Source organism: Lemur catta, chromosome 26 (assembly GCF_020740605.2).
Source record: "Lemur catta isolate mLemCat1 chromosome 26, mLemCat1.pri, whole genome shotgun sequence".
Taxonomy (NCBI): Eukaryota; Metazoa; Chordata; class Mammalia; order Primates; family Lemuridae; genus Lemur; species Lemur catta.
Window position 1 is genome coordinate 901,755 of NC_059153.1, and position 14,929 is coordinate 916,683.

Sequence of the window (14,929 nt, forward strand, 5' to 3'; positions counted from 1 at the left end):
TATAGTTTTAAGCATCCACTGTCAATCGTCTTTTTAGAGAGTTTGCTGGTTTACAGAGTCAGTGGGTTTTCCTTAAGTTGTCCGTATGTCCCTTATCCATTTTCTGCCCCGCTGGTGGCCCCCGGAAGCTGCCCCTGGGGAAGCATCAGCGGAAAATCAGAAGACAGGAGGAAAGAGAGGCCCCTGCTCCAGCGAAGCGGTCGCTGGCCCCCGTGTGTGGGCGTTTCCCTCCTGTGGTTCCCATCGTCGGGGGCTGTGGTTTCCTCCTCTGTCCCTTTGCACCCAAACATGTTTATACACGTCCCACTTCTCCTCCTCTCTTAGCATGTCCCTTGTTTATCCCCTACACCTGTCTGCAGCCCCTGCATGAAAGCCTTTTCATGGGAACCATCTGCGGGCGGACGTGTCCCCCCAGATTTATACACTGAAGCTTAATTGCTAATGTCAGAGTATTAAAAAAGCAGGGACTTTATGAGGTGGTTAAGTCACGAAAGTGCCACCCTTGTGAATGGTATCAATGCTTTATTTACAAAAGAAGCGTCACGCAGCGGTTGCCTCTTTTGCCTTTTCCACCCTCCGTCCGCTGAGTCAGCCACAAGAGGTGTCACCTTGGAAGGAGAAGGTGCCGGAACCAGGCACGACACCTGCCGGCACCTCCCTCGGGGACCTCCCAGCCCCCAGAACCGTGAGAAACTAAATAAATGTGTGTTCTTTATAAATCACCTGGTCTCGGGTGTTTTGTTATAGCAGCAGGGACAGACTGAGACGAACCACGTGATGTCACTTATTACGTGCTAGAATCCTGACACATAGAGGCTAAAAATAAATAGACCGCTTTGACTTTTATCTTTGCAACTGCCTGGTTATCAGAACTGCCTGGAGAGGATGTAAAACCACAGATTGCTGGGTTCAGTTCAGCCCTCTGTGAGGGACAGGGCAGGACTCTGTCGGGTTCATTCATTATTGTGTACCCAGCGTTTAACCCAAGACCCTCGATAATCATTTGTTGAATCACAATGTCTGAAGTCCAGGAACCCGTATTTTTACATGATTCTGATGACCAGTCACTTCCAGAAACACTGGCCTTTAACTTAGAATTTTATATCTGGACGAGATTTTGGGCATCATCTAATTCTACCAACTTGTTTGGAAATTGAAGTATATGATGTCGGTGAGATTAAGGAACTTGTCATCTTTAGTTTATAGTATTTTCATATTTAGCAATACGTTTTGGGACAAACGACAAGAAACAATGAAAAAAGGAGTCATAGTTTTTACCAAAAAAGGGAAGTTATGTTACAACCGGGCCTTAAGGGCTGTGAGAGGTCATTTCTGTGCAGGCTGAAGGCATTTCGAGTGTGGTCTCTGCACAGCAGGTGCCGACCTGAGACCCCGGTCTGGACCCCCCCCTGCAGGGGGGACAAGGACATTTCCACCCCCCACCCCCTGTCCCTCCCGCAGGCTTTCTCCCAGTCATGCTCAGTACTTGAAGAAAAGTGTTTTTCTTGAAGTATTTCCATTGTCTTTTTCATAAGCATTTCTCAAGCACTCTCGTCTTCTCTGTGCGGTATAAATTAGGCAAATAGTAGTGAAGTTTTTTTTTTTCCTCCAGAAATCCGTCAATAACTTAAAATTCGCTCGCTAACATGATATCTTGTGGAAACACACCAAAAATGTTTAATACCCAACCCTTTTACTTCGGCCTGCCTATTAACACGATTAGAAAATATTTGCGGGCGGATACTCATCAAAAAGTAAACATTTAGTCACCTAGCTGTTATTCGCGAAATTATTCCACTATGTTGCCATGGAATTTGCTGCTGACCTCAGTAATCCTTGTATCTTTTCAAAGGAGCCCCGAGCTAATATCTCCAAGTGTGCAGAAGCCCAAAATAAATGCATTGGCATAAATGTTTAAAGTACTGTTAATGTAACAATTTAGTGTCTGCTAGAAAGTGACACTCATTCTTTTTAAAAAGGTATATTAATATGTTAATATATTACATATTAATATTAATAGTCTTAAAGTCTATAAGTAATAATTAAATATAATAGTAATCAGCATTAATAAAATATTGTTGCATTATATGCTAAGCATTATGCATACAATAGCCCATCTATCTAAAAAATTTGAGATACTTAGGCAAATATGTGTATTTGCATATGTATATATACATATATATATGTATGTATTGGTATTTGCGTATGTATATTACATACAAATATACATAAATGAGCATATATATTATCAATAAATAATATTATGATATATAGTACATTATAGAGTATTTACAATATATTAAACATATAGAGGAAATTTCTGGGCAGACATGAAGCCATGGCTAATATTGTGGTGACCACTGGTGTTTGTCTACCCAACAGCCATTGCCCTGCGTTCTTGCCGAAAGAAGAGGGGTGAGTTGTGATTGGCCTGCACGGGTCACGGCAATCTCATCTTCTGCCAACGGTGGGTCTGGGACTATCAAGTGACTCAGTTCTTGCTGGGGGATGAGAGACAAGGAGAAATCTGCTTGGGGCTTTCTGGGGAGGATTTTCTTCATAAAATAAATGTGCATGAGGCGAAAACTCTTCGCTTCTACCCCCTTCCTTCCTCCTTAGGAAACTTGCATTTGAAAACAGGCTGCTGGAGTTGTGTTGGCTGCCTTGTGACAATGAGCTGTGACATTGCTGGCACACGGCGAATGAGGGTGAGTTCTTGATTGTCCCCAACCCTGAGACCCACCAACGATGTCCGACCTTCATGTAAACTCACAGCAGCCACCCTCAGTCGGGGTCTTGTCACCTGCAGGCAAAGCATTCGAAATTGATGTATTTGCTTTTGAGGAGCCCGAGGGAGGATGCCGGGAAGGAGAACAGTCTTCCTTTCCACTGTGTATCTTTTTGTGCCACTCTAATTTCTTCTATGAAAGTTCACGGACAATGCTTTTAAAATTATAAAGCAACTAATTTCAATTTTTTTTTAAAAGATTGCATTTCTGAATAAGTGGCATATTACTTTGGGGAAAACTGAAGTCCATACTGTCTGAAACAGCTCCCTAACTCCTTAGCCCACAGTCTATACCCCAGCAATCTTTGCACCCATATTCGTATCTACTATCATTTGGAATATTTGAGCAGTTAGTTAATTTTAAATTTTAACATCAATTTTTTTTTTCTTTCCAAACTGTTCGTGAGCATTTGTGTGTCCCCCCGTGTAAGTATAAGGTGAATGTCACCAGCATGGGTTTGCAGGGGTCTTGCTCTGCCTGCTGTGACTTACAGTGATCACTCCCCGCCCCCCATGTTCTCTGTAAAGTAACAGTGAGGATGAAGAGTTGGTCCCACCAGCTGGGCTCATACAAGTCGGGAGACATTTCCACCAGGCAGGTACTGTGACTCGGGTGAGGAAGAAGAGCAGATGGGCCGGTGACCACAAGCCAAAGTGCTGACCAGGGTTTCTCCAAGAAATGACCTTTTATCTTCGTACTAACCCAATTGATGCCGATATCAATCTACCACTACGAACCCACAAGAAAGGTTTATAATCCTCATTCCATGTGCTCGTGCAGAATTCCTAGGGACTAGGCACGTTGGGGAATCATTTCCTTCCCATTATCCATCTGAGCTGTCGTGTCTCAGCCTCCTTGATTCCCCTAAGTGAGGGTCTAGGAAGAGAACGGCAGTTGGTACCCTGACCCTACTGCACGGAAAAATGACAAAATGGTATCCTGGTCCTCATCAGCAGAATTTACATTCCACGGATGCCAGATGAATGATTGGGACCAAGAGGATCACATCAAGACCAGTCTTGACGTTGCCACTGCTAAAATAATAGATGAAAGTTAAAATTTGTTTTAATTGTGTCTGAAAAACTTAACGAAAACATACTGTTTCAAAACTCTCAAAAAAAAAAAACTTCCAGTTATATACTGAAGCAAATAATATTTTTTTTTGCTTAAATAGGATTAACAATTTATTTAAAAATGGATGTGAACATTTTACTATTTAAAAGATTGCATGGCCTATATTTTAATAGAAAAATCAACTGTTAAAAAGGATTCAAGTTTTATGAAAGTTTGAGAACATTATTTTGCTATAAAACTATTCTGCAGCCAGAGATAAATTCTGATCCTGAAAAGATAGTTCTGGAAAGTGGAAGTCAAGCCGGTCGACCTCATCCTTTGATGCCCCTGTGTCTGGTGCCCAGAGCTGGGCAGGCGAGAGTTTGGCTCAGAGCTTTGATTCTGTTTCAGGCAGGTGCTGGCAGCCGGAGCTGCCTCTCCAGGAACATTCTTGAACAAGGTTCTGCTCAATGAGCAGCTTACTCCTGCCCAGCTGGGCAAAGGTGTCAGAGGAAAAACGTACTCTCTGCTGACTCCTCTGAAAAACTCCACATTGTCTCAGTTAAGCTGCATCACGATAAACAGCCATTTTGCCTTAAAATCACGTGTTGATCATTGTTCACGCATGTACATGCATTGAGTATTCTCTACCTGGCGTGTCACGTTCTCTTAATTTTAGATACATCCCTTCATTGGTGTTTGTCCTAAAAATCTTCGGTTCATGTTCCAACATACCACTAAAACTTTTAATTTCGATTTTAGAATTTCACTTCATTGGTGGAGAGAAACTTATGACCTCAAACCTCATCTGGTGGAGAATAGTTTACAGATATATTAAATATCGATTTTTCCCTTTTAACAGCTTTTCCCAAAGCCTGTTCCAATATGTGAACTTGTCCTGGCAGTTATCTAAGATTTTGTGAGCACTGAGTCCAGATTATAGTGATTGGAGACACATTTTGAGATTTCTTCCCAGTTTTCTTCTTTAAGAGCATCTTCTCCCCCTTCTTCTTCTAGAGTATCAGCCCTCTCTGATTGGAAGAAAGAGGTGGACACCTGATCCCTGAACCAGGTAAGTCTGATTATTTTTTTCTTGACAATGTGAACCGAGAAGCCCAGGCTGATGGTCAGGCGGTGGCGTGACTAGAGTTGCAAAGTGAGACTAGGATGGCTATCGGGGTCCACGCGTGCGAGGAGCACGCAGGGACGGCCACTCTGCAGAGAGCAGCTGGACGGGCCAGGGGAAACGGGAGAATGTAGGAGAGAGAACAGGCACCCCGGATAAAGCTGCTTCCTGAAGACTTCAGTTCCCAAGTCTAATTCCCCACAGGGCCTGGCTGTCCTTCCTCTCTTGAACTCCACGAGGGGCTGCTCTATAGTCAATCTCCCTTTATTTTGAGTAGCCAGAATGAGTTTGTTTCTTGTCCCAAACGAGCCCCACGGCAGAGGGAAGCCGTATTCTGTTAAAAATTCTACACATCTACCTCCGTCCACAGCAAGGGAGTACTTGATAACGACATCCTCTTCGAAATAGGTCCATCCAGGATTTGTGTTCATTCTTCTGAGACTACCGACATTTAAACTTAATGTTAATTACAGTACTGGATGAGATCCATGCAGCCTTAGAGAAAGTCAGACCATCACGTTCTGTAATTCAATTCCTTTGCAGAAAATGGGTTGTAAAATTTACGACTCACTTTACATTCGCCCTACTCTTTGCAATGTGAAGATGCTTCATTTTCCTCAGTGCAGAAGCACGGGACGAGGTGAATAGTTTTGCCTTTTCCTGGCACCTGGTAACACCGACTGTCTTTTCCAGGCAGTCGGCCTATCCTTTTCACGCTGATCTTCTTCCCCCAAACCCTGCTAAATAAGCTCTGATGGCTTGAACATTTTTGTCCATTTTTCATTAAGTTTTACATTCCTGTGTGCACGTGTGTGCTCATCGGTTAGTTCCAGTTTAATAGCAAGTACGTGTGGTGTTTGTTTTTCCATTCTTGGGATACTTCACTTAGGAGAATGGTCTCCAGTTCCATCCAAATGGTTACAAAAGACATTAATTAATCATTTCCCCCCTCCCCAGGTTTAGATATCAATGGCTCCTTAGGAATAATTTGTAAGCATTCCTTTTTGTGATATTTTAGAAGAGTTTAGTATTGAAATGATCTCTTCTTCGAAGGATTGAAACGCAGTTCTTTGACAATGTTACTGTCTTATTTCAAGATTACTAGTTTAAATTTTCTTTTTCCCTTGAGATCATTTTTTTTTTGACATACTAAACTTATTTTCCTTTCTTCCCTATGTTCTCCCATTTTATTTCTATATTTGGATATTTGTTCAATCACTTTCTCTTGCTAGACAAGCTCATGTTTTAACAAACATTTTAATAGTTTTTGCCTCAAGAATCAGCTCTTACGTGTATCTATTATTCCATTGCTGTCTGTCACCTTATTCATTAATTTCTACTTTTATTGTTATTGGTTCCTTCTTTCTTCATTCTCAGTTTATTTTTTGGTTCTCTTTCAAACTCCTTGTGTTGAACACTTAACGATTGTCTCTATCTTTTGTTTGATAATGTCAACGTTAAAGCTAAAAATTTTCCTCTGAATTCAGCTTTAGCCCTACATAGACAGCCATAGATAGTGGTTTTTCATCATTACTCTCTAGATATTCTGCAATTCAGTTGTTATTTCAAATTTTTTATTTTGATTTGAACACTGAATCTAATCTCTTCTCACCTCCTAAAATACTTTGCTTTTGCGGGCAGTTATTCCCTTTTTTCTCTGGGCTCATTCCCATTAGCTTATAAACACGCTTACATATCTCTCTTCTTAAAAATAAAATAAATCACTCCCTAAACCCCACGTCTCTCTGGCCAGCTACTGCCCCACTTCCCTGCTCCCTTTTATAGCAAAACTTCTAAAGAATTGTCAGTACTCTGTCTCCGTGTCCTCACCTCTTTCTCTTTTCAATACAGTAGAATCAGGATCTCATCCTCATAGCTCCACGAAAACTGCCCTTAAGAAGATCACCGGGGATTTCCTTCCTGCCAAAGCTGATGGTCACTTATTAGTCCTTGTCCCATTTAACCTCTCAGCGGCACTTGGCATAGCTCATCTTTCTCAGATCCACCTTGGAATCCTTTCTACCCTTGGCTTCCAGGACAATCTAGAAGTTTCCTGTTACACCCCTGCATCCTTCTTCTGAGGCTCATTTCCTGGTTCTCCCTACTCAAGGTTAAATTTTGTAGTTCCCCAGGGCTCAGCCCTTAGTCGTCTTAATTATACTTCTTTCCTCCACTCTCTTCGTTCTTCCTCTACCATCACGCACCCTATTCCAGTCCCAGGGACTTGAGCAGGGCTGTGATGACCAGATCGGTATCTTGAGCCCCGAACTCTCCTCTGAGCTGCAAAGTTGGACATCATGCCGCCTCTCTGACTTTCCCACTTGGATGTCCGTAGATGTCTCAGACTTGGCTTGTCTGCGGTGGAGACTGTGAGCCCCTCTCCCCTTCTTCCACAGCGACACAAAGAAGGTCGGGCACATGCCAAGGCTATATTTTCCTTCCTCCCCTGCAACTGGGTGTGACCATCTGATTTATTTCCTCCCAGTGAAAGTGAGTAGCAGTAACAGGAGCTGTTTCCTGGCCCCGGTCCTTAAGAAAACGGGGGTGCCTCACCCACACTTTCTCTCCCTGCTTCCCGCTGGTGGGGACGGTGGCCAAAGAGTGACCGTGGGCGGGGGGGAGTCACTGTTAGCCTGGGACCTGAACCACTGCTCGAAACAGAGCTGCCCACCAGCCCGACACACTCTGCCTGTGACAGAATGAAGAAATAAGTATCACGTAAAAACCATTATATTTTGGGGTCTGTGTGTTACAGTATTTTTACCTTTTACCTTACCTGACCTAGAAATGGGTACAAGAAGGGATGATACCGACACAAAAACCTGTGTTTTCTTAACAGGCAAACATGCAGTGAGAAAAAGAGGCAGGAGGACAGAAGAAAGAGTTTACTTTGTACTCTGCTTGGAGGGATGATACGACCAGACTGTGGTTTTACAAGCTAGAACCGTAGCTGCTGTGTGTGGGCTGGAATGCCGGTGTAGCTCATGCTGGTTCACAAAATCATTACCCACAATAACTTGGAAGGCACAAACATATATCCAGATTAAGGGGATACAGCTGTAAAAATGAAGGAGGTCAGTGTAGTTCACTGCTCCTTGCTGCATCTTTCAAGAAGGAATCACAAAGAGATGAGCTCAGGTAAGAACTGGCCGCTCTGTAGGCAGAAATGGAAGGAAAAACGGCCAGGCGCAGTGGCTCACTGCGCAAATTTGCAGATTTGCAAATCCAGTCCAGGAACCAAAGAACAAGCCACCAAAAAACAGCTAAAGGAGTAGCCACTGGAGCCTGGAACCAAGCCTACATGACACTTACAAAAATTTGATTTTCCGCAGGAAAAAAAAAAAATATTTTGACTCCTACATTTTTTGGGACTTCATTAGCAAGATGTGAAATGGACGACACCAAGCTGTTTGCCTAAAATAATGTCCCGAGCCTGAACTGGCCTGGATGTTCCTCGAGATTAAAATAGAAACTTGTTCTTGCTAACAGAAAACAGTTTAGAAATCAGAAGAGTCATTTGAGTTGAAACCCGTTGTTTTTCCTTTTCGTGCAGAAAATGCCTGTTTTTACGCACACCGAGAGATCAAGGATAGTGAGGTCGCCCTGCCACAGAACTTCCCATTAAAACTTTGAAGTTGTGGAAACCTCAAAAAGAAAATAAAGGACCGGCGGCGGGGTAGGGGGGGCACTTTGTAATGTAGCAGATGCATTCAACAAGCATCATGAGCGCTTACTACGTGCCGGCCCCTGTTCTAGGCGCTACACAAATACGCCCGCCCTTGCAGAGTTTGCATCGTAGCAGAAAAACACACAAACAAGGAATAAGTAAGTTATGCAGTAAAATAGAGGATGCGCAGTATGGAGGAAAAGACAGTGGAACAGGGCAAGAGGCACGGGGGGAGGGCGAGCTGCAATTCTAACCAGGGTCAAGATTGTCCTCAAAGAGGGGGTGAGCCCTGTAGGTATCTGGGTCCAGGCAGATGGCAGGGGGTGGGGGGGGGCAAGAGAGGGGGTGACAGTCTGGCACGTGCAGGAGACACCAGGTCACTGTGCAGGGCAGCATTCGGGGTAGGGCTTGAGAAGAGCAGCGCTTTGATCCGGCTTCTGTTTTAATGCGTATTTTGGAATTAATCGTGTTTTCATTTGAACGCAGTCCTTTTCAGTGCGTTACTTTTGACCCTGCAGCCGCAGAGCGATGATTAATTACTTAAAATGGTTTCTCCGTGGTTTCCCCAACCTCAGGCACCACAAGGCGACCAGGCGGCGACAGTCCCCCCCCCCCCAGGCTGGAGCGGGGCAGCCCGTCCTGCCGGGCTGGGAAGGGGCGCGCGGTCCCCGCGTTGCCGCCGCGGAGCCGGACGCTTCTTTCTCTCGGTTGGTGACAAACTGGACGACGCGCCTTTGCCAGCTGCGCGGGGGAGGCGAACTCCCCGAGGTGCCTTCGCTAATCTGTCCCAGTCGCGCCGTGTAGACGCGGCCCAGCGCCAGCCCCGTAAACCTCTCCGCCCTGGGGGGGGACGAAGGAGCCCCCGCGTGGCCCGCGGTCCCCACCTGCCAGGGACGCACCTGCGCCCCCCGGGGACGTCCCCTCCCCGTCCCCTCCAGGGTTGTCCCCTCCCCGCCCCCCCCGGGACGCCCCCTCCCGTGCCCCCCAGGGTCGTCCTCTCCCCGCCCCCCAGGGTCGTCCCCTCCCCGTCCCCTCCAGGGTTGTCCCCTCCCCGCCCCCCGGGACGCCGCCTCCCCGCCGCCCCCCGGGAGGAGCCGCCCGCCGGGCGTGGCTACAGGGAGCGGCCGAGCCGCCGCACGCGCCCCCCGCCCCGGCCCCCGAGCGCGGGGACAGCCCGGCGGGGACTCGCGGGCGCCGCAGACCTGCCCGGGCCGCGCGGGACCCGCCGGCGACATGGCCCTGGCCCTGGCCCTGGCGACCTCGCTGGCGACCGCGCTCTGCCTGCCCGCGGCCGCCGACTTCGACGGGAGGTGAGTCGGGCCCGGGGCACCGTCGCCTCCTGTCCCCGCGGCCACCCGACCCGGGGTCCCCGCGAGCCCCGAAAGCGGCCGCGGCTTCCCGAAGGCGGCTCCGAGCGGGGCGCGCCCGCGGCGGGGACAGAGGGGACCCGGGGCCCCCGGGCGGGGACGCTCGCTCTGGGTCTACACCGCCCTCCGGCCGGGAAGCGTGCGGGGACGGCGGGGGAGACCTGGTCGCCTCCCCGCTCGGTTTCCGGGACGGAGAGGAGGGGACAGGAGCGAGCCGGCTCCGTCCGGGTGTGCGGGTGAGCGACTGAGCAAATCTGCGGCCGGGGCGCGCCGGGTCCCCGATCTCCGCAGGGTCGCGGCCCCGACCCGCCCGGCGCGCAGAGGAAGGGGCTTCACTCGGGGTCACACACACCCCCCACCCTGCACGCAGCCCCAAGGGGGGGATCCCGCACCTGTTTTACCTGCAATCTGGGGACGAACCCGTTCCACGACCGACTGGCTTTCTCGTACCCGGAGGGGACCGAGGGGAACCAGGGGGGCCCAGAGAAAGCGCAGCTGCCCGTTTGCTACCTGGTGGGAGGAAATGGAAACTCAGGGGTTATTTGGTACTTTGGGCCTGGGGGTGAAAAGGGCAGGTGAAGGAAAGCGGAATTGACGAGAAAAAGGAGCGTTTTGAGAAAACGTGGGTAGCAGCCAGAGGCTAGACTTGTTAATTTTTTTTCCCTTGCAGGACGCGAAGCAGATAGACCATTTCATTTTCTTTTATTTTAAAAAGCCAGTTCTTTGCCCATATTTGGGAATGTTGTGTATTTCTTTCTATATCTATGTTTTTGGCTTTTAATGTAAAAAAAACAGCTATTTTTTGATGCTGTGTATTTATTTCTTGTACACACATTTGCAACAGGAAATACACCGCGTGATAAGCATGCCGTTTTAATGTAGCTTTCAAAAGAAATGGCCCATTACCATGTCAATTTAGGTGTGAATCTAAACAAGTAAACAATTCACCAAATCAGGTGTCAAAGTGTAATCTGGTGGATCCATCTGTATCCTGACACTGCAAACTTTCTTCAGGCATTATTTACCTTAGGGAGGAAAATATGATGAATTGTTGACCACAGGGATACTTGAGATGCCAGCTACACTTTAAACTCTGCTTGGTTTTATTTAGACTTTTTTTTTTCCTAGTACATTTCTTTTCTGGGGACTGTTGCTGCCAAAGTTCTATTTTGAAAAGAGCCCGGTTTCATTTGGGCTTTGGGAGCTGCGTCTCTTTCGGTCCCTTTTTCCCCATCCGCCCTTTATGTGAGCCACAAACTGTTTTCTGCTTGGACATATCTTCTTTAATACTTTTCAGTTTATGATGAACCGGTCAAAACTGGCTTTTTCCCCCCCGGGGAACAGGTGTGGGGTTTTGTGGAATCTGTTTTATTTCAAGCTTCAGAAACTATCCTGCGAGCGGCAGCTTTGAGGATTGTTGGTTTTAGCCGGTGCTATTTCTAGTTAAGAGAGGATCTTTGCTTCCCCCTTTTTTCCTACCTCTGTGTGTGGAGGGAGGGGGTGTCTGTCTGTCTGTCTGAAGTTTGAAATTGGATCATAGCAGCATTATTGCTGTGAAGGTGTTTTAGCCTTAAAATTCTGCAGGCGTAAAGGAGTTTGTAGAAAATTGTTGGGTGTGATTTAACATTTTTTTTCCCCCTAAAATAATAATGAGAGGAAATTATTTTTAATCCCAAGAGTGTCTTTATTTATTTTGAATCTTTTTGTTTGGTAGGTGGCCCAGGCAAATAGTGTCATCGATTGGCCTCTGTCGTTATGGTGGGAAGATTGACTGCTGCTGGGGCTGGGCCCGCCAGTCCTGGGGACAGTGTCAGCGTAAGTACCATGCCAGGGGACTTCTGTTTCCCAGGAGGAAGGGCTTCCGCCTTCCTTCTGGCTTCACTCCAATGTCAGAGGGCTTGTTATTGAGTAGGCCTGGCCGTGCAGGTCTGACTTGGGGGTTTTCAGATAAATTCCAGGCTCCTTACTCTGCCCCTCTCCAGTCAGAGCCACCTGCGTTAAGGTGACAGCTTTTGAACAGAGAGCCACTCAAAAATGCTTATTTTAGCATGTGTCCCCAATATCTCCAGCTCCTTCCTGTTTTCTCATCAGGTTTATTCCTGTCTTTGCTCCAGGATCTGAGATGGGGGGTAAGATAATGAGTCTAGACTGTATTTACACAAAATAAACTCTGAACCTTGTAGTGCTAATGTAATCCTCACCATAGCCGTTGTGTAAAGTGGCCCATTTGTAAATCTTTTTTTTTTTTGAAGTAAGGTTGTATTGACAGTGTTCTAAACGGACCACCCAGTGTAATCAAATAAAACCTCTGGGGAAAAAAACATTATCTGTAAGTTCTGTAAGCAATGAAGCTCATGTAAAAGGTGCCACGCCAGAACTCTGATTTTTACCATGCTCATGATCACAAGTGGATATTTTGATGGTGAAATCTAGAGCCACAACATAGAAGTTTGAGAAATTTAGGAAATTTCTTCCCAGCATTTTATCAGGATCTTAAAATTTTATCCCACTCCTCCTGCAATAAAAGTCCCCAAACTGATGAAGTAAATTTCCCGGGCATCTTTAGAGTGTTAGGTGGGTATATCTGCTAAGAGACGGGAACTCAGTTGGGGTCTACATTGGAATGTATGTTTTATTGTTGTTAGGAAGGGGCTTAGAGCAATACCAAAGGGTAGCTAAGCAGGCTAGAGCTGCCTTAGGGTTGGGTTGGCAGTAAAAAGAGTTAAATTTGAGTTTGGGAGTAGTTAGGCCCTCCCACAGCTATATTTTCATTCTTGAAAATGCTCATGATGTTTTCCTTAACTTTGTGGGAAAAAGGGAGTGACAGTCACAGGTCGACTCTAACTGCACATACAGGCAACCATCTCTGGTTGAGGACAGAAAGGTGAAGCCCGAGGTTTGTTCACCTGCTCTGTGCAAGTCACTGGGCCGGACCCTTTGCACAGAGAAGCCGTTGCATTCTGTTAGAGGGAGATGCTGGTAACTCCAGTCTCCAGCGAACGAGAGAAGTAGGCAAAGCTGCTGTCCCCACCTCTGGTTAGTCTATTCAACGTTGTTTTTAAGGGAAGATGGTCAAAAAGAAGAACGGTGCCTGGTGGAGTTTAGTCTTCTGCCAGTTATACCACAGCGTCAGAAGTATTTGCACAGCTGGATGCCGCAGGTATGAATTCGAGGAACTGTCAGGCTCTAATAACCAAAGGGTGAAGAGAGGACCCTTCTCTCGTCCGGGCACACACATGCAGACCCCTCCCGAATGAAAAGGGGGCCCTGTCTTTGCAGGACAGCTTCCTCCTCCTTGGCTGCTTGAATTTGCAGGAAACTCCCAAATTGAATGCGAAGGGCTTTGATGTGTGCACGGTCCCCCAGCCCCACCCAGGGCGAGGCCGCCTTGGCAGAATGCCCCGGGCAACAGGGGAGTGCACTTTCCCTCAAGGCAGAGGCTTAGGGGCACGTACGCTCTCTGCCAGGTATGCCAAAAGAATTTCGAGGAGAAGAAACTCCTCCAGTCTCGGAGAGGCTCACCGACTGTGGAATTCCCCAGGAAGCACCATCTGAGAGCTGTTCTATTTTCCTGTACCATGTAATTAAATTTTCTCTAATGTGCACTTGCTGGGTGGTTCAGGATTTGAATGAGTGAAGAAGAGACCTTTTAAAGGTAGAGTGGCATCACAAAATTCAAACCTCCAAGAGAGTTCCTAGTGTTTTCCTTTCTGCACCGTAGCTTTCCTAGCAGATATGAGACACTATTTTTTTAAAAAAAAAATTTGTGCACCTTTATTTTGTTTCCAAGATAATGCAAAGTGGTCAAATATAGTATTTGATAGTATTTATCTTTTCCCTGTTGTTATTCCCCAAGTATCTGAGAAAACTGGGACATAGTACTGTGTTAATTGAAATTAATGGATTGAAATTTACACATTGAAATTAACACATTGAAATTAACGCATTGAAATTTACGCATTGAAATTAACGCATTGAAATTTATGCATTGAAATTAACGCATTGAAATTTACGCACTGAAATTTACGCATTGAAATTAATGCATAAAATGAATGTGCACATTAATTGTAGTGTGTGAGATGATTTTGCAGGAGCCACAGTTTATGTTAGATGTGGTGCACGTTTGAAAGGCAGCTTGCTGGCAGGGAACATGATTCAAGAGCTGCGCTGCCTGGGTTTAGATCCCACTTCCGGCTCTCACCAGCTTTCTGACCTTGGGCAAGTCATTTAACCTCTGTGCGCTTTATTTTCCCCATCTCAACAATAAATCTAAAATAGTACATGCCTCAGAGGACCATAACGAGGTTGAAACGAGCTGTAATTTGGAAAGCACTTAAAACTATTCCTAGTGCAGAGTAAACGCTACGTAAGTGTTTGGAAACATTAAAGAATGTGAAGGATGCTGCTACCGCCACAGCGGTACGGGGTCGGACTTACCTGTTCTGTCAGATTCTTTGTTCATTGGGCGTGAGATACACGCTCTTTACATTTCTACTGCTAAGATAAAAAAGGCTTTCCAGGCTCTCTGTGTTGCAGTAAAATAATTTTCCTTTCAATTAAAAAAGGCCAAGTGGTTCTTTACCATTAATATTGAAGGTGGCAAGGTTGTAAAAATGAGTTCAAAGATGGATGTTTCTTTCTGTGTGTTTTATTTTTCCAGAATCTTAGATGGTCCGAGTGTCTCTTGTCAGTTCAGAGCTCTGTCTTTGTTTTGATATAAACAGGTCGAAGAATGTGGGGGCAAGAGGTCAGCTCAGGGGGCAGAACAGCACCAAAAAGAGGCTTGTGGGCATGAATGAACTCTCTCTGAAAAGCCCTTATTATTTTTTAAAGATAGCCTTTCTGAAATGAAACGCTTCGTAACTCCATTTATTCAAGGAAAATGCCTTGCTATTCTTTAACAATTAAATCTAGCAACAGATTACCT

The 14,929-nt window shown here is 46.1% G+C and overlaps 1 protein-coding gene and 1 long non-coding RNA gene across 7 annotated transcripts in view; both read left to right on the forward strand.

Annotated features, from left to right (window-relative positions):
• The first annotated feature begins 2,412 nt into the window (after positions 1-2,412).
• Positions 2,413-8,613, forward strand: LOC123627719. The gene is made up of 6 exons (XR_006731464.1): positions 2,413-2,467; positions 2,620-2,708; positions 4,860-4,914; positions 7,365-7,458; positions 7,808-8,480; positions 8,557-8,613. It is a non-coding gene; the product is annotated as an uncharacterized LOC123627719 (long non-coding RNA).
• Positions 8,614-9,847: 1,234 nt separating this feature from the next.
• The window catches only part of NPNT (nephronectin), a 58,874-nt gene continuing 53,792 nt past the window's right edge, over positions 9,848-14,929 (forward strand). For all 6 annotated transcript variants that reach the window (XM_045537406.1, XM_045537408.1, XM_045537413.1 and 3 more), the window contains exons 1-2: positions 9,848-9,945; positions 11,717-11,817. In XM_045537406.1, the coding sequence (XP_045393362.1) occupies positions 9,869-9,945; positions 11,717-11,817 (178 nt within the window). In that variant the 5' untranslated portion in view covers positions 9,848-9,868. The remainder of the gene's footprint in view (positions 9,946-11,716; positions 11,818-14,929) is intronic.